Source organism: Centruroides vittatus, unplaced genomic scaffold (genome assembly GCF_030686945.1).
Source record: "Centruroides vittatus isolate TY-2023 unplaced genomic scaffold, ASM3068694v2 contig_620, whole genome shotgun sequence".
NCBI classification, from domain to species: Eukaryota; Metazoa; Arthropoda; class Arachnida; order Scorpiones; family Buthidae; genus Centruroides; species Centruroides vittatus.
In genome coordinates, this window is record NW_027122381.1 from 4,226,878 (window position 1) to 4,248,152 (window position 21,275).

At 33.8% G+C, this 21,275-nt stretch overlaps 1 protein-coding gene across 2 annotated transcripts in view; it reads left to right on the plus strand.

The window, feature by feature from the left end:
- TfIIB (transcription factor IIB) overlaps window positions 1-21,275 on the plus strand; it is an 82,669-nt gene that overhangs the window by 22,647 nt on the left and 38,747 nt on the right. For both annotated transcript variants that reach the window (XM_067275461.1, XM_067275462.1), the window contains exon 4: window positions 7,823-7,927. In XM_067275461.1, the coding sequence (XP_067131562.1) occupies window positions 7,823-7,927 (105 nt within the window). The remainder of the gene's footprint in view (window positions 1-7,822; window positions 7,928-21,275) is intronic.

Consider the following 21,275-nt stretch of genomic DNA (forward strand, 5'->3'; position numbering starts at 1 on the left):
ATCACACATACTTCTGTTCATACATCTGGTGTCCGCATTTCTTTCTACTTTATCAGACTTTTCTTGATCAGCAGACTTTGATATTTTTCATTTAAATCTAAATTGATACCCTAAAGATCTGATGTATTTCACCTCCTGTTCTTTATCTTGCATACTTATAGTGTGTGCGCACGCACGCGTGTGTGCTCTTTGATCAATGCTTTAAAATCAACCATCTTATAGTTGATTGGGTCATGAGATGTCCATGGTGTAAATATTGGATTATATGTGGGTTTTCTATAAATACTTGTGATTGTGCCTCTTCAGCATGAGTGTAATAGAAATCAATCCTCATACCGGTACATATAAAATCCAATATATCTTCCTAAACCTTTAAGTTCCCAGTACCCGAGACAAAAATTTACAAACAACTAACGTTTTCGATTCTCCTCCGAGATCTTCGTCAGGTTCTTTGACGGTTTTGAAAATCATTTTCAAAACCGTCAAATAACCTGACGAAGATCTCGGAGGAGAATCGAAAACGTTAGTTGTTTGTAAATTTTTGTCTCGGGTACTGGGAACTTAAAGGTTTAGGAAGATATATTGGATTTTATATGTACCGGTATGAGGATTGATTTCTATTACACTCATGCTGAAGAGCCCCATTTTTAACCAGGATGGGTTAGCACTTATGTCACTGATAAATTTCTTGATGTCAGGTTATTTTCTGTAAAATTATTAAGATGTCTTCTGTGTATCTGGCATAAAGTGCTATGCTTTCTTTGTAGTTAGGTAGGATTGCATTTTCAGACAACCTGAGTACCATTTCACTTGTGTGTTCCTGAAAGGGGAGTCCTCATGGGAGCTTGTTTTTTCTGTGGGTATGTAATTCCAATTAATGAGGAGGAGGAGGAATATGTTGTCATGTGTGCTAACTCCATTATTTGTGGAAGTATTTTCACAGTGGTGTTAACTTTCTCCAATAAAAAATGTCTTAGTGTGGCAAAAAGACGGCTTTAGCTTTAAGACTAAAAAATTATACCTCTTCACGAAGTCTATTATCATATTATTTCAATTGCTGGAATTCCTGTACTAGCTTTAATGTTTAATTTCTGCAAAATATGTTTTAAAAATATTTTAAGTTTATATGATGTCATCAAAGTGTAGAATTCTCTGCATTTCAAATGTATAACTTTATTTAAATTTCTAGAAAATTTTTTGTTCATAAAAAATTTCTTATGTTTAATAGCAAGCTTATTTAAAAATTAAAAAAATTTTTTGTAACCTGAGGCAGACCACTAAAGCAGCCTAAAATGTTTGTTTTTTCATTTATCTAACGTTTATTAAACATCAACGATGGGAGAAGTATGTACATAAAAGTATCTGGATGTGTTTGTTGAACTGTTTCAGCTTTTGGGAGTTATATGAGCCATTCACAAGCCAAATTGATTAACTCCACATTTCAAATTTTTTAAAATTTTAGTGTGAAAGCTGTTGATATACTTGTATCTTTTTATATAAGCTTCCCTAATGATAAGGAGCAATACCACTTCATGACAAAATGTTATTGGCCATCAAAAAAAATTTTATAAAAATAAATAAAGATATTTAAAACAATGGAGTCAGAATTTTCTAATCTTACTGAATTGTACTTTGAATGAGTACACAAAAATACAAATTTCCTTTCTTTTCTGACTTATGGAGGCATAAAACTTTCTGAACTCTAAAACATGTACTAAAATGAAATAGAATTAGAATAAAAGGTTAAAAAGCAAACTAGTCTTTCTTAGAGAGAGACTTTTTTAATACGTCGTATTTATACTTAGGAAAGAAAGGAAATTTGTATTTTTGTGTATTCGTTCAAAGTACAGTTAAGTAAGAAAAAAAATTTTATTTCAGAAGCCAATCTAATTAACTCCATACTGTAACGTTAATCTGCCAGTGCACATTGCGATTGCAATGCTGCAGTGTGTGCTGACCGGTGCTTTGTAGATAACAGTAAATTATTTGATGTTATTTCATCACAAAAAGTAAGTAAAAGAAATTAATTAGTTACGGTCCAACTGCTGCAGAAGTGAATATACTTGTGGAATGTTGAACAATTGTTTTAATTTTAGTAGCAATTGTTTTTAGAAAAAAGAAAAGTTATCCCCATTTAATATCGATGGATAAAACTAAAAATACTTGTTTTTATTCCTCCTCTTAACCTGTCCCACTCTGTTTCCAAATATTTTTGTCTCGACCTTATTCGACCCGATACGTCGACCCCGAACGTGCTTGTTTTTGCATCGGAATGTTTTTGATACTAGATGTCTGTGTCATAATTTTTATATTAAAACAAACTTTTGAAATATAATTATTTATGTTTTCGTGTTTTTTAATATATTTATTTTGTTTGTGCAAATTTAAAAAATAATTTTTAACGATACAGTAGCCACAATTATCATTTAAAAAAAAATATTTGATAGGCTTAACGTCGACAAAAATTAAACATGGCGGCCACACACAATGAAAAGAAATTTCAACGTGGAATAGGTTAAACATGATTCTTATAAAAATTTAAGAACAAATCGACATGATGGCACCTCAAATATATCTGATGAAGAAGGCTTCATTTCTGTTGCTGAATTCTCAATTTAACAAAATAATAACAACAACCATTGTAACAATAACAGAATAGTTATTATTCGTTTTTGTGAAAAATCTTTAATCTTACTTGCCAAATCAATTAACTCCCTCAATCACACAAAAAAATGTAATAACAGTAATGATTATCTACAATAATATTTCTACATCTACAATAATAATTCTACAATGAATGAAAGGAATTTAAAAATATATATATATTACTTTGTCACTTATCTTTACTTTTTGTTTTATGGAGTTAATCAATTTGGCAAGTGAGCAGCACATAAAAACTTATTTATTTTTGGGATCTGAAACTGAGATGAAACTGACTTGTAGAATTCATACTGATAAAAACTAGTCTGAGAAGCATGACTTTAAGAGAACCATAAAACTCAGTTTAACAAGTAAACTACATATGAATACTCCCATTGCTTTCTTGAAATATATGTGAATCAAAACTAAACAGTCAGTTTTTATTTACACATTTGAAAACACACAGCAGATGAAGTGCTGTGTGTTTTCAAGTGAAGGCTATATTACAAATCAAAGTTTTTAGGGAATTGATGTTTATGTTTTTAATAAGTAATTATTTTAACATAAATGTGTGACAATGCGCGAAATGCCCACTATGCTTCGGCACCAAAGGACTGAAGGGTTGACATCGTGTTTGCAATGACTAGTTTGTCAGGACTGACAAACTAACAGGTAGACACAGAAACCTATATGGCTGCTACTTTCATCTTTTTAGCGCGAGTGGTCATGTTGTAGGCATTTAGTTTTGAAAGATGGCATAGGTTGAGGAAGTGCACAAAACACAAATTTAACTTTAATAAATGCTCAGAGTTTTAAAATATTACTACTCAGACACCTTATACCTCTGTGAAATTATTAATTTAATATCGCAAATGTTTTCCACCTGTTCCACAGGTCATCTTCAAGCAATTTTTACTTTTGGAATGTTATCTCGTGCAGGTTCGAATGTATATGCGCAAGATATTTCACATTTTAAAAACCGTTGGAACATTCCATGTAAAATATAAAATATAAACAAATAATAAAAACATTAATAAAATTAATTAAATAAACGTATTGATTCGCTAAATAATAAGTTAAGGGACGTAAGCTGACATAATATATATCTATATTTTATACGGGATGAGGATGTGCTGTATGTTTGATTAAATGGGGTGTTTGTCAATCATGAATTTCCACGCAGTTGGCAAATTCGTTGCATCTTTATAGTTCAAACATCTACCTGTTGTCCCTGGTCTGTACATTTCAAATTTTTCCATGGTTAATGCTAACGATGGTGAGCGTACTTGTTTGATAACTTTGGCTTCATTCCAATTAATTACTGATCCCTCCCCGTTTGTGCCATTCTTGATAAGGTAGTAGTGCAGTGTCCTTTACTGATGTCATACATATGTTCTTTTAGTGTTTTGTTTAAGCCTCTGCTAGTGACTCCTATGTATTCTTCATTCAGGTCCAATTGATCATTTTTGTATGGTATTTTATAGACCCCAGAGCATTCATCCGCTTTTGTGCTGTCTTTGTCGTTCCTGAGGGCACTGTAGATGGTGGGTGCCCGCTTATAAATCAGCTTTGCATTCTTACATTTGGCTATTTCCTTCATTATCGTGGACAATCCTTCTCTGTACGTGAATTTAGTTATTTCTCCGTTTGAATTCCCTTTCCGTTTCTTTTTATTAGGTGTTATGTAAGATTTTATTAGGTTTTCGACTATTGACTTTTTAAATCCTAGGGTTGTTGCAATGGTTCTAATTCTATTCAACTCTTGTATTCTGTCATAAATGTTGGATCAATAGGCAAATGCTCTTCTAATAATGGTCCTAAATGCCGATAGTTTGTAAGTGGGCGGATCGTTTGATGTGGAGGGAATGTATAGTGGGTCATGCGTGGGTTTGATATATACTTTCGTGGATAAGGAACCTTCTTTAAATGTAACACTGATATCCAAAAAATGTACCTCTGTTGTGCTGAGCTGTTCCAGTTTTAGCATTAGGCCATGGTTATTCGAATTCATCGCATTCAAAAAATGTTGTATTTTTTCGTCTTTCTTCCATGCAATTAGTATGTTGTCCACGTATCATTTGTATAAAACGATATCATCCTTAAATGTTCTAATAGTAGTTTGCTCCAACTTACGTATCACCAATTCACAAAGTAGCCCAGACATTGGGCTGCCCATGGGCACACCTTTCTTTTGCTTATAAATCTTGCCATCAAAAACAAAAACTGAATGGTAACATATTAGGTCAGCCGGTGGTTTTATGTCTTCAGGATAGGCTGTTATCCTTGGGTCCAACGTGCTGAGGGTGTCCATCAAAGCTTGAAAACATTCGTCCAGTTTAATTGATGGATATAGATTTTCGAAATCCATAACTGAAGCAATTTCTTCTTCTACTAAAGATATGTTTTGGAGCTCGTTAACCACGTTCATTGGGTTCTTTGTGACATATTGGTTTTTCTCAATGTGCTCTGACAGATATCTATGCAGGCTCTTTTCTAGTTTGTAAGTTGGTCCTTTGTGCTTTTCAACCACTGGTCGAATTTGCTTTTTATCTTTATGCGTTTTAGCGAATCCGAAGAGTCTCGGTATACTTGGGCCTGCTATACTTGAGAAATGGAAGTATTGTGGTGATTGGTGATTTCTGTAATTTTTTTACCTTTCTGTCTAGGTTATCAATTATATTTTGATTCACCCTTTTGCATTTTGTATTTCTTATATATTCTTCCAGTGCATTGATATAATGTTGCTCATCCATTATCCATATTGTTTGGATATTAGTGTTACATTTAAAGAAGGTTCCTTATCCACGAAAGTCTATATCAAACCCACGCATGACCCACTATACATTCCCTCCACATCAAACGATCCGCCCACTTACAAACTATCGGCATTTAGGACCATTATTAGAAGAGCATTTGCCTATTGATCCAACATTTATGACAGAATACAAGAGTTGAATAGAATTAGAACCATTGCAACAACCCTAGGATTTAAAAAGTCAATAGTCGAAAACCTAATAAAATCTTACATAACACCTAATAAAAAGAAACGGAAAGGGAATTCAAACGGAGAAATAACTAAATTCACGTACAGAGAAGGATTGTCCACGATAATGAAGGAAATAGCCAAATGTAAGAATGCAAAGCTGATTTATAAGCGGGCACCCACCATCTACAGTGCCCTCAGGAACGACAAAGACAGCACAAAAGCGGATGAATGCTCTGGGGTCTATAAAATACCATACAAAAATGATCAATTGGACCTGAATGAAGAATACATAGGAGTCACTAGCAGAGGCTTAAACAAAACACTAAAAGAACATATGTATGACATCAGTAAAGGACACTGCACTACTACCTTATCAAGAATGGCACAAACGGGGAGGGATCAGTAATTAATTGGAATGAAGCCAAAGTTATCAAACAAGTACGCTCACCATCGTTAGCATTAACCATGGAAAAATTTGAAATGTACAGACCAGGGACAACAGGTAGATGTTTGAACTATAAAGATGCAACGAATTTGCCAACTGCGTGGAAATTCATGATTGACAAACACCCCATTTAATCAAACATACAGCACATCCTCATCCCGTATAAAATATAGATATATATTATGTCAGCTTACGTCCCTTAACTTATTATTTAGCGAATCAATACGTTTATTTAATTAATTTTATTAATGTTTTTATTATTTGTTTATATTTTATATTTTACATGGAATGTTCCAACGGTTTTTAAAATGTGAAATATCTTGCGCATATACATTCGAACCTGCACGAGATAACATTCCAAAAGTAAAAATTGCTTGAAGATGACCTGTGGAACAGGTGGAAAACATTTGCGATATTAAATTAATAATTTCACAGAGGTATAAGGTGTCTGAGTAGTAATAACACAAATTTAACAATAACAAATTTTTGTTTATTTACTGTAACTACCAAATTTTACACAAGCAAGGTTAATATCTCAAATTTGAAACATTGACCTTGATGTTAACTAGTTCGAAGTTCGAAGTTGGAGAGAGAGTTTACATATAAGGTTCGTAGATACCTGGTAAGGGATCTGAGGCAAATTGAAGGTTTGATGGAGTTCACTTTAGAAGGAATTCTCTTTGATGGAGTTCACTTTAGAAGGAATTCTCTTTGATGGAGTTCACTTTAAAAGGAATTCTCTTTGATGGAGTTCACGAAGGATTACTAAGGATGGAGGAAGGTCACTAAGGTGTCTGATCATTGAGGCAACTCTGACTAGGGTGAACTTTTGATGTCAATGGATTTTTGGACAAACGAACTGTCTTCTCGTCAGTGGATAAACTTATGATAAGCTGGACAAACTGTTGTCATCATCAGTCATTGCCTTTTATTGGGTTCTCCCTCTTTTCTTCCTTGCCGTTTTTTTTGCAAGCGCCTATGTCCAATAACAATTTCTCGTCGCCAAGTTCCTGGTGACACATTTGATGTATCATCTTGGAAGGGAAGTGACTCCACAGAGGAATAAAATCATATCCTTTACAATTTTAACAATCGTGGAAAAAATTTTAAAAGTTTTAATTTCAAAAATTTTTTTTTGTCAAGCCTGGACTCTCACAAATGTGCACTGCAGAGAATATTAGTGTCGTTTAATTTTCCAGATTTTTGGTGGTATGCAAGAGACTGATATGTTACACTTTTTAACCATTCAGTACAGTCAAATTTTGAATGATCCTAATGTAACATCTTCATCCGTTCGTATCTTTGTTTAACATATTTTTGGATAGTCTTATTGTTTTTGAAGTTTAGTCTCAAATAAACTTTAATGTTTTGCCCATTGAAATCTTAGATTTTTTAAACATTTAAGTTTATTATTGGAATATTGGAAAATTTATTATTGGAATATAATATTATTTTAAGTGAAAAAGTCATATTATTCATGGACTTTGGGTAACATAAATTTCAAAGAAATGTTTGCCTTTTGATTTTGTATTTCTTTAGAACTTGATTCAAACAAATCCTAATGGTGCTACTTTACAGTTACTATAACTTTTCTATTTCCAAAGTCATATTGCCAATTTACATTGTATAATTTTTATAATTTAAATAATACAAACCATTTTAGAATCAACAATTTTAGTTTAATTAATTTTAAATACAAATTCGTGTGATGTATTCAAATCTAAATGAAATTAAATGTTTATATTTTATAGAATCCTTTGCTTAATGGCAGTGACTTGTCTACAGTAATTGGAAGAGGTTCTGGTGAAGCAAGTTTTGATGAATCTGGCTTACCTAAATATCAAAATAGAAGAACTGTAAGTCTTAAATTATGTTTTATATTGATTTTTAAAAGTAAACCTTTTTCCACCATAAAAAAATACAAATGACTTTTGCGATGGAAAAAATGTAAAATCAACCTCTTCCCTGACATTTTTAAACAAATATTGCACGGATTGTTAGCATGTTTCCAGCAGTTTGGTATAATAAAAAGTAAACATTTTCTGTAGGGTTTCTCATTTCTCGGTTCTTTGCTTGTCCTGGGATTTTGAGAAAAAAGTGATCTATATCCCGGGATCCTGGAAAATCTTGTGATATTAATTGTTTTTAAGATATCAAATAAATCTTGAAATCGAATGATATAATTATTTTTCATGTTTAAGTGATTTAATACATCCTGCAACTTCCAAAATAATAATAATAATAATAACTAAGAGTGACCACACACCCACATTCTGTGGAGATATGTATCATGGTAGTAACCAGATCTAAATGTGATACCGGTTCGGATGTCGCCCGGGTTAACAAGGTCCGCGTTCGTGGGTTAGGCAGAGGCTCACGTTCGAAAAATAGGCCACAGTCTCCCTTGGTTACCTGTGGCGAAAGCAGCACCGGCCCAAGCATGGCTACTGCAATGCCCTCAACAGATGTTTCTGTGGCAATGCATCCACAGACCACAAAGGCTGGAAAACCACGCCAATGGATGAAATGGACAACGGAGATGAACAAGTTTGTCATCCGTACTTATTACACCATCACAAAACTCGAAACAAACATGACAGCATACAGACAACAACTACACCATAGATTCACACGACAGTATCCTCACCTCACTGTCACCGAACAAAGGCTTGTTGATCAAAAAAGAACAATTATACACAACAAACTTATTCCAGAAACAACACTTGAACTTATCAAACAACAGGTTGCTGATCAAATACATCAACAGACAGAAACATTTAACATTAATGAAGATCACGTAACCTGTCAGGATAATCCAGCAACAAGCACTGATTATAGCGCACACACAACAACTACCACTATTGATACTACAAACACTTCCTTATTCATCACTGATAACATAGACATAGATTTAGTTAATATGCTCTCACTTATATTTCAGGAAACACTCACTAAGTATACAGGCACAGATCCCACACAACGACCACGAATACCAAAAATCAACACGTCAAAGGAAGTAGGAAAAACACTAAATTACGTAAACACTCACTCACTACCACACTACATTCATTCAATTTCTACACTCGCAGACATTCATACATTAGTTTATGTTGGGGCAGTCACAGTAGTGACACACCATGGACTGAAAGTACAGTCACAGACAAATACACAGAAAACACAATACTATCACAAGCCGGCCTGGCAGAGAAGAATAGAAACACAAATCAATGACATTAGACAGCAATTAGGCAGGCTGACACAATACACTAAAAGCAACATAACACCCAAATTAAGGAAACAGCTCAAAAACATTTTCAAGAAAATAAAAACACATACAAAACATGAACATCACAACACACACATTACAGAATACATTGATACACTAAAACAAAAACTTGCTGCCAAAGCACGTAGACTCAAACGTTACAAAACATGTACACTACGAAAACAACAAAATAAATTATTTACAAACAATGAAAAACTCTTTTACAGACAAATTAATAACAATGCAAACACTGATACACAGCACAGTGGCACACCAACAGAGGAAGAACTCACAACATATTGGTCTTCTCTTTGGTCTAGTGCTGTCACGCACAATGCTGATGCAGGCTGGATTGAGGAGGAGAACAGAAACTTGCACAACATACCAACTATGCCCTGTGCTGAAATAAACATACATGATTTCCAATACACTGTTAACAGAACACACAACTGGAAGACACCTGGTGTAGACAACATTTACAATTTCTGGTACAAAAAGTTCACATCACTGCACCAGGAACTAGCTAAACACCTAACACACATCATCATCAATCCACAAGACATGCCAAATTTTCTTACTCAGGGCATCACCTACATGAAACCTAAAAACAACAATACCACAGACCCCACACAATACAGACCAATTACATGTCTTCCAACACTCTACAAATTATTGACATTCTGTATTGCAAACAAAATATACAAACATGTTGAAGAACACGACATTCTTATGGAACAACAAAAAGGTGTCCGTAGAAATCACAGGGGATGCAAAGAACAGTTACTCATAGATTCAGTCATTCTACGACAAGCACACAAACAACACAGAAACATACATATGGCATATATAGACTACAGAAAAGCATTCGACAGCGTTCCACACAGTTGGCTGCTATATATCCTACACATGTACAAAATACATCCATCACTCATTGCATTCTTTCAAAACACTATGCAGCACTGGAGAACAACACTACATCTGAGGGTTAGTAACACTTCCATACAAACAAACCAAATTTTTATTAGGCGAGGAATTTTTCAAGGAGATTCCTTGAGTCCTCTCTGGTTCTGCTTAGCCCTGAACCCATTATCCAACATGTTAAACGACACGCAATATGGTTACAATATCAGACACGAAAAAACAACACAGTTTACACTGTCACATCTCATGTACATGGATGACATAAAACTTTATGCATCCACACAAAAACAACTTTGTCAACTCCTACAAATCACACATTCATACACCAAGAACATACAAATGGAATTTGGCCTAGATAAATGCAAAACACTTCACATAGAAAAAGGAAACCTGAAGAAAAAAGATTTTGCGCTTGGAAATGGAGACGTTATTGAATCCATGGAAGAGGGCGAGTTCTACAAGTATTTAGGATTCCAACAGGCCAAACTAACAGAACATACACAAATAAAGCAAAGATTAATTAAAGAATACCAAAGTAGGTTAAATGCTATTTTCAGAACACAGTTAAATGCAAAACACACAGTTAAAGCAATAAACACATATGTCATCCCAGTACTCACATATTCTTTTGGAGTTATACATTGGACTCACACAGATCTTGAGCAACTCCAGAGGAAAACAAGAACAACACTTACTAAGCATAAACAACATCATCCTAAATCTGCCACAGAAAGATTAACCCTTCCACGTAAAGATGGCGGACGTGGCCTGATTGACATAGTTAACCTTCACTACAAACAAATACAGTCACTGCGAGAGTTTTTCTACATTAAACAAGAAACATCACAATTACATAAAGCAGTAACTCTAGCAGACTCGAATAACACACCATTAAACTTACACTCACATCATATGGACACAACACAACATATAAAAAGCATAGACACCATTAAGCAATCGTGGGCTCGAAAGGCACTCCATGGCAGGCATCTTTACGATCTGGCCCAGGATTTTGTTGACAAAACTGCATCAAACAGCCGGTTAGCTCGGGGATGCCTCTTTGGGGAGACGGAAGGATTCATGATCGCCATACAAGATCAGGTCATAAATACTAAAAACTACAGAAAACACATACTCAAAGATGTAACACTCACAAATGACACATGCAGAAAATGTCGCATCATGCCAGAAACTATACAACACATCACCTCTGGTTACAAGCTCTTGGCACAGACAGATTATTTACACAGACATAATCAAGTAGCAAATATAATACACCAAGAGCTTGCAAAGAAACACAAATTAGTAGACATCCACGAACCATACTACAAATACATTCCACAAACAGTATTGGAAAACAACACGCACTAAATTTACTACGACAGAGCCATAATCATGGATAAAACAATTTACCACAACAGACCAGATCACTCTCATTGATGAACACAATAAAATCACATACATTATAGATATATCTGTTTCAAACACTTACAATGTACAAAATGCATGCACTGAAAAAATTAGCAAGTACACACAACTTGCCCAGGAAATAAGGCATCTGTGGAGGATGGATAGGGTACTTATTGTACCTGCTGTTCTCTCCTCTACAGGGTGTGATACCCCACACACTACACAAAAGCCTGGGCACGTTACAATTGAATAGAAACACATACATCACACTACAGAAGGCCAGTATATTGAATACATGTCATATTGTGAGAAAATTCCTGAATACAGACACACACACTGATACACTTCTTTAATTTCTGTTTCAGTTACTATGCTTTGACTTTGGTCCGGCATAGTACATAGCCACCGGTGTTAACTGTGTATATCTTACTAATAATAATAATAATGCTGTGTAAAATATGTATTAAAAATTATCTTTGAATTGAGTTGAAAATTTAAAGAAAAAAATTGAGATCAAACTTAAGTTAGAAGGTAATTTACATTTTTTAAATAAAACATACTTAAAAATTTACAATAATATTTTATATTAAGATTCTAAAAAGCAAAGATAGTTAGTGCTCTGATCACTCAATCTGGTTCTTATTTTAAAAAAATTACTCACAACCAAAAACCAATAACCGATGTGAAAACTCCAAAAAGCAAATGTTTTCGATGCCCCTCCTGGGCTCTTCGTCAGGCTTAATTTTCACACTGGTCATTGGTTATTGGTTGTGAGTATTTTTTTTACACATTCCGGTGTGGTGAGAAAGTACATTAAGTTCTTATTTTAGTAATGAAAGTCCTTCTACCAAGAATGCTGTTTCCGATTCAATCGGTATGGGTGGAATTGTCTTTAATGCATTCAAGAGAAGACATGTTATGTGTTTTTTCACCCATTGCCTCGAAGATTTCTAGTTCATTCTCGAGATATGTTGCGAGATATTTTTTTATTTGTTTACCTTGGCTGCTTTAATAGCAGCATCAAGCTTGAAATGTGATAACTACCAAGACTTCATTTGTTTACATCTTCTTCTTCCTCTAATAACACAAAGACAGATTCATGCCTTAAACATATATGATGTGTTCTGTATACAACCTTCCCAATTTTTTTGACCAGTGTGACATTTGGTTAACTCATTGCAGTCAGTTGATGTTATGGGGAGGCACAGAACTGTCAGTCAGTTTAACAATATTGTGTACTGGCCATTTTGGAACATGTGGTGGATCTCACACAATTTATGTATTTTTATTCGTTGTATTTGTTACTGGTCACATACAGTATGTGGCAATAATAATCTTGCCAATTTTGACAGATTGATGATCTGTGCTGTCTTCTCTCTGCAAATTTTCATCTTCAGATGGCCTGTGGAATTTTGGAAGTATATCAAAATATCGCCACAGAGTTAAAATTGAGTTTTCAAAATACCATTGATGATGGCCTGTTTTCTCGTCAAAATTCTGCTATTTTCTCTAAGTTATGGGGAAGGATGGAAAGAAATGTAATGACCTTGAATGGGTCTGTGCTGGACCATGTTGGCTCTGACCATTTAGTGCTATTCTGAAGCGATCCCATTGCCTTAGTCACTGCTCATGCACAGTAAAATTGCCTTTCGGTTAGAATTACCTTCAAGTACTTTAGTGACAGAGTAGTGGGATGACAAATATTTTTGCATAGTGTTTCTGTTGCAGCCAATTAGCATGCAGCATCCATAATTCTAAGTAAATGTGATGCCATATTTTTGCCCATCATCCTTAGCACTACATATGATGTGGGTAGAAATTCTGAAAAGATGCAAGAAATAGCAAATATTAGTTATTAACTGTAACCTGAAGATGGCCCATAAATTGGGCCGAAAACGTTTGTTATAAGAATAAATATATGTTCTCAGCAATAAGGTGTATTGGATGTATCTAGTAGATTTATTAAGAAGCTGAGTCTGAGTAGGTGATTAGTTATTAAATAATTAACATGTTGACTACCAACTACGATATAACTCAGTTTGCGTTATTGCGTAGGACACCAACTACGAGTTATATTGTAGTTTGTTTCCTTGCCATATTTGTGCAGCTACAATGAAATTCATTGTATATCAGTGTAAATGTTAGGCTCAAAGACTGAAACTGCTCATTGAGCGAAAAAAAAGACCACAATGCATTGTGGCTAACTCAAAACAACTACAAAGCAAAATTCGTGTTGTGGCTTTCACGATATTTGACCGTCACGCATTGTGGTGATTAAGAAAAGCCATAACACGTTCTGAACGTTAGCTGATAGGAAGGATAGATTGTAACTTGTCAATGGGCAATTTGCAAATACTTGCAGAGTTTGTATTGCAGAGTTCATTTTTGACCGTGATGCCATTTCTAGGGTAATTACTCTTTTTTAGAGTAATTTCAACCTCTCAGAATAATGTTTCAGGTAGCCTTATCTTTAGGGTAAATCTAGGGTAAAACTACCCCATGTTCTTATGCTATTACCCATTGCACCACAAGTATTGCTGGAAAAAGTTTTAGCCTAAAACCATTCTGTTTTTCCCTATAACTGGAGGGTTTTAGGATAGGACAACAGGATGTTTGAAAACAATTGGTGAAAATAACTCTGTAACATTCTCGATTCTCATAAAAATGACTGATTTATTAATAAAAGTTCCTGACAAAGTAATTACTTTTAGTAAATTAGTTGTTAGAAAACATTGACATCTCGAGCACCACAACAGATTTTCCTGAATGATTAAATGTTGAAAAGTAACAAAGTTACATTTCTGTATGTGATGAATAATTTTGTTACCTAGTTATATAAGATGATTGAAGATAAATAACTCATAATGAAAAAGAAAGTTTTATTTTCTTGTCATCATCTCGTTATTCCATCCGGAATGTGTGGTGGCTTTTAACCATAATAAATCCATTGCACAGTGGTTTTTAACTTTAGCAGCTGATTTTTATTTCATCCTGTATAGTATATCAAGCACCTACAAGTAGTTAGACCTTTAGCACTTTTTAGCAAAACAAAAGAATTAAATGTGTATTTCTCTCCATATATTTTTCTTTGAAATTTTTTTTAAGTATGAAAATTAAATTTCTAGGAAAACTTATAGAACTATAATGTTGTTCAGCATTAAAAATTGTAAATAAAAATGTTTTGAAACTAGAATCTATATTTTAAAGTTACAAACTACTGTGTGTCGTATTATCCTCTATTGTGGTTGCATCAGCTGACGTTCAGAATGCGCTATGGCTTTTCACCACAATGCGTCGTGGTCAAATATGATGAAAGCCACGACACGAATTTCGCTTTGTGGTCGTTTCGAGTTAGCCGCAACACATTGTGGCCGTTTTACAAATGCCGTAATGCGAAATTCGTGTCGTGGCTGTTTTGAATTAGCCATAATGCGTTGTGGTCGTTTTTTTCTTTCAATGAACAATTTTAGTCTTTGAGCCTAACACAAATATGAATAGATAGCCTCAGGGAACAAGAAATCAAGGTTGGCTTACATGAACAGAACATATATTAATAAATGAACAGAAAATATAATCATAAAAAGTTCATTCAAAATCAAAAGCAAAAGAATATTTTTATTGTTTGTGATAACTTTTAAGACAATCTTCTGCGCAAAGGGCTGGCTTCTCTGTCCAATCTGTCCAGAGATAACGTGTATCTCGGCATTTTTTAGCTTTGGTACAAATTCGACATTACTTTGTTGAATGCTATTTTTTTTTTCAGTAGATGGGATACTCTGTAAATAATGAAGCTCTTGCAATCTATTTTTTTTTTTGAAACTGGTTGCATCTCTTCTGCAATCAATGTCTTGACGAATGCTTCTGAGAACTTTATAAGTTTTGTTTTAGAAGAAATTGCATTTTGAAACAGTTTGTGCACTTTGTGTATATACAGTATATATCTATAATATGTAATGCAATCTTTTTGGCCCATCTAATAGTCTTTCTTGGAGCTGTGTAGTATGATAGCACTTGATCTGATCAGTCAATGCCAGACATTCCGTGATTGTAATCTTGAATTATATTCGGTTTCATCAAACATTTTTCGTTGCAATTGAACACCTCTACCATTTCAGCAACATGCATGTTTGAAATGGTAAGGACTTCTTGTTTGTCTTTCCATTTACATACGGTAACAGGACCATTTTGCTGCCAAATAAACTCCCCTTTTTTCTGTTTTCGATTAATCACATCTCTGGGATTCCCCTTTCTGTTATTTTGTAGAGTTCCCCACACACAAGTTTTTTGTGTAGTCAGTAATTTTGTAAGAGCAACAGAATTATAAAAATTATCCATGTATACTGTATATCCCTTATCGAGATAGTCCTCAAGTAAGTGTAAGTCAACATCAGTAGTGTTGCCTAAATTATTGTCAATTACCTCAGATTTTCTGCTGTAAATTGTTATTTTCATAACAACAACATCAGATTCACATAGGTCATACAGTTTGACACTGTATTTGCGTTTTTTATTTTTTATGTACTGGTGAAAATACAATCTTCCATCCCACATCATTATTGATACGTCGATACACATATTTTTATTCTAACACACAGTTTTGGTACATAATATTATTGAAATGATTCAGTATAGGTCGTACCTTATATAATCCGTTGGAAGATGGTATTGAGCTATCGACTAAGTGAAAATAATGCAGTAACAATTGGAATTTATTTTGACTCGTACGTGATCATCAAAACATTATATTATACAGTTTGTTTGTATTCCAGTAATGTTGTATTGAAGGAAAAGAACAAGAGCCTATTTGTAATAAAGTCCAATAAAAAACTTTCATTTCTGCAGTGCTGATGTCTTTCTACTGTGATACCCTTTTAGATTTTTTTTATTTCTTTATGTTTTGCAATTTCTTAAGCAGCATACCAATTTGTTTGTTTGAGTAATGCAAGAAATTCTTTTAAAAAAATAAGTCCACCGGCATTTGCACTGTAAGATTTGCCGTATCCAATTTCAAACCAATATTTTCTTGGAAAATATATAGTTCAAGATTTTGTTGATTTTCTGTCCACAAATTATCCTTTGGATTTGATGTGGTTGATTGAGAAGCATCATGATTGCTTTCAGATTTGAGAATAGTTTCATCTTCAGGTTTGGAGACTTCATTATCACTGTCCTCACTTAAATCCTCAGAAGGTACATAATCGCTACTGTCGTTACCATCCTCACCAAAAATTTTGTCAGATTCTGAATCACTTAGATTAGTGTAGTAATCAAGTTGTTTTCCAGTCAGTTGTCTTTTCTTATCCATATTGGGATATTTATAATTTGATTATAAAAATAATATAAAACAATACACTCAAAAAAGATGTAAATGAGATGTGCTCGACTCTATATCTGATTTATTGCGAATGAATTTAGACGCATATCTCTGACTCAGCTGTAGCGAAGTAACAGGTTCAATCATGTCTGTGCATGAATTAACTTGTAGTTTGGCTTTGGCGAAGAGCTTTCTATTACAAAAGCCAACTATGAGATAATTCGTAAGACCTTTTTTTTTTAAAAAAAAAAACATATTCTATATGTGTAAAGGACCGCTTTTGGCAGAGCAGGTGTAAAAGCAACACGCCCTTAGTAATTGGTCTCACCTGGCGTTATGTCTGTGAACGGCCGGGAAGACAAAGGGTGTAGCGTCTCTGTTTATGGGACTTGTGTGTAGGCGTCAATGTGTTTACCACATGTTTGTTGACTAGAAAAAATGTAAACAAGGGACGGATGTTACGGTAAGCTGTTTCGTCGGGAGAAGAACGGACGTTTTTGAAAGCTTCCGAGGAAAGGAAGAACCCTGATTGGTCGTAAGTTGTCGTCGAAGAACTCTTTAAATAGTAAGAGTGGCGAGAGAAACAGGGAGAAGGGCAAGAGACTGATAATACAGTAGTCTCGGGCACTTGGACAGCCCGCTGAGCGTAGAGAAAGTGTTCTCCTCTGACAACGATCTCGGGGACGGGTAAGTGCAGAGACTGGATAGGCTGTATAGTTGAGCCAACTCAACAAACTGACTGAAGTTTCCCCAGAGTATAATTGTCCCCGAAGGACAAGCTGTTAGGCAAGACACCACACTTTGTTGTATCGTATGTGTAATGTTGTTAAACTTGTATATTCTGAAATATTTTGTTTGTAAATAAACTGTAAATATTCACTGTATTGAGAGTGGAGGTGTACTTTTCTACAAACCAATGTAAGAACATTCTCGAGTCGTAGGAACGAACTTGAGACGGATTATAGTAAAGATCTTCACTATATGCTTTTTGATGATTACTATGTACTATCAATATAATTAGAGTTTTTAATAATATATAATTAAAGTAAGTTGGCTTTTTACACCAGAATCCTGAAAAGTACCATGGCAGTCAACTTGTTAAACACAAAATAAAAATAAAGATTTATATTTTTAAATTTAAAGTTAAAAGTTTTGCAGTTATTTTAAAAATTCCTGTACTTCATTGCAAGTCTCCTTCCACTTTACACGAAGTGTGAAAGACGTGGGATGGTGACTATGTCGCTCTATGAATCGTCATGTGACTGTGACAGTGACAAGTCACGCTAAGTGGAGAGCCAGCATTTCTTTTGTTCAAATTATTTTGAATTTATGGCCTCCTTGCTTTAAGGAAATTTGATTTTATGACATGAATCTTATTTAAATAAAATTTACGAATTAATTTAAATTAAATCATGAAATTTTCTTATACGACGTCGAATTGGCATAGCTAATACATAATTGATTTTATGCAGTTTTAGTTTTTGTAAGTGAATAAAGTATTATTAATAAAAAACTTTATATAATGAGCACAAAATAGGCTTAAATAGACTTGGTAGAATATTATTTAATGGAAAGAGGAAATACAGAGATGTTAATAAATCAGGGAATAATGTCATAATTAGTCAGGGGAAGTCAGGAAATCACAGATGGAATCAGTTGTACAAATCCTAAAAGTACATCCAACAATTGCTGCATTTTTAGAAAATACAATGCAACATTATTTACATCAACGTAACTAAATAGCTTGCACATAAATACAAACTAGTACACACCCAAGAACCATATTACAAATACATACTTTTTGAGGTTATAGAATGCAACATACACAGAATATACTAGGACTGAGCATAATTGCAGATGAAAAATTTCATTAACACAGACCAGACATGACATTCATTGACAAACAAACAAAATCACTTTATAATATAGAAATACTGTCCAAGCATTCACAATGCTCAAAATATACTGAAAAAATAAGTAAACTACTTATAATTTGCTTACAAAATAGTGTCTGTGGAGAATGGATGAGGTAGTTATTGTGCGTATAGTTTTTGGACAGGCATCTTACTCCATAACGTAATGTGTAAACAAAACAACATTATTATTGTTTGATTTGTTATCATTACTAGGTGCTTATACAGACACTTGGCAATTCTATCATCAACTTTTATTTGGGAATTTTTTTATTTGCTGAGGCGTATGGAAAAATATTCTTTATTTACAAAAAGTTTAAATTGAATTAAAATATGATGTGTTTTAAATTATCATACTACAAGATATCCTGGGAAGTAATGTCAACATACACAGAATATACATACTTCTTGAGGTTATAGGAGAGAAAGGGGCAACAGAAGAGGGGCTCAGGCCCGAAACGCATCTCGGCAAATAAAAAAATTCCCGAATAAAAGTTGATGATAGAATTGCCAAGTGTCTGTATAAGTACCTAGTAATGATAAAAAATCATACGAAGAAAAGAGGACACAGTTTTGAATATACAATAATTATTATTGTTTTTACATTAAACAAGCTCTTTTGTTTATTTCATTTAAATCCTCATCATCAACAAAGCTTTAAATAAAGGGCAAGATGTTGGGATTCCACATACTTATCTTACCTCAGGCAGTACACAAAAATCTGGAAACAGATGTTAAGAGAAACACTTACATCACAATACAGAAAGCAGCTGCATTAAACAAGTCATGTATTAAGAGAATATATTAATCAACTAAATTTCAAAAATCATACTGATATCAATAAAATCTCACAATCCACTATGGGATTCTTTGGAGATTCTATAAAACTGTATCAGCCAAATCCATATTATGCTTAATGTTTTTCTAATTTTCAGTTATTAGTTGATTACTGTCTTCCAGTTTGGTCTATGACTGCTCCATTACTGATTTCCAAACTTCTGGATGAACTCGATAAACTGTATTTATTATTAAATGAATTTATGTAACTTGTCACACACTCAATAGTCCTGCTGTTGCCTGAGTATGCATCGATCTTCTAGACTTTAAAGAATGCATAAAATATTTTGACAAAACTCTTTTTTTATAAATATTTTAATGGTTTAATAAGTCCTGACTGATTTTATTTTAAAATTCCCAATCGATCTACTTGCATCTTACATATGTACTTCTCATCTATGTTCAACCGTGTCACACGAATCTATTTTTTATTTTTATTGTATCTAAGAAAATATAAAACTGGTAGAACATTTACCTCATGAACGTCTCATTCATTTTAAAAGGAACTGTCAAAATATTAATATTTTATATTAGTGGTGAAATTGGATTTTTTCAGGTTTTAGGTCAATTAGTGCATAAGATCTTTTCTTTGTTGTTTGATTATTATTCTGTTTGATCTTTATAATAACTGTAATATTATATTTATATATATTTTAAATTTTTGTTTTATTATTTTATTGTATTAACTATATTTTTATTATAAATTTTTAATTTTTCATACATTTATGCATTAACATGTATCATGCTATTACATAAATTGTGTTATTTTTTGATTTTAACTGTACTTCACTGTTGGAGTTTTTGTTAATTGAGGGTGGATATTTTTTGCCAGCTGGCAGTTCTTAATTGTGTATAAAATAAAATAAATATTATAAATGTGTTTGCACTTAAAGAAGATAACTGTTTTTACAGTAACTATTCATTAATATTTGCTTAGACTTGCAAAACTTTTTTAATGTAAAATTATGGAAAAAATATTTTGTGAAAATTCAAACCCACCGGAACAAAAATCTAGCAATAAAAATATTTTATTGTATGTTTCCCACGGAGTCGGGAATGAATCACAAGGAATGAATCAGGAACTAAATCCAAAATGTGGTGGTTGGTAAAGAAGAGTAACGTGACCAAGAAGATAAAAGGGGGAACAGAGAGGGAACGGGGGGTTAGACAGTGTCCGTCCATTCCTATCAAGTCCTCTTACGCAGTGTCCGTGCAGAAGGAAGCCGACGTTGGAGACGAAGACCGAGCCGAGAATACTCTTCCGAATTTCACACGAGGTATGATTTTCCAATTCGTGTGAATCTCTCTCTCCGGTTTCCCAAAACTTAGGGAAGTGATGTATATCATCCATTATTGTAGATGCAAGGTTTAGTTATTAATAAATTGTTGTTATTTATTCCATTGATGTCATTTATTCGAGTATCGCCATCGCTCTATTGTCGGACCCATCCTCTTCCTCCACTCGTGTAATGCGTAAAACAAACCCAAACCGCCATCTTGACTGTGGGCAGGTCTCACCGACCTGTTAGTTGGAAAAAAGGAGG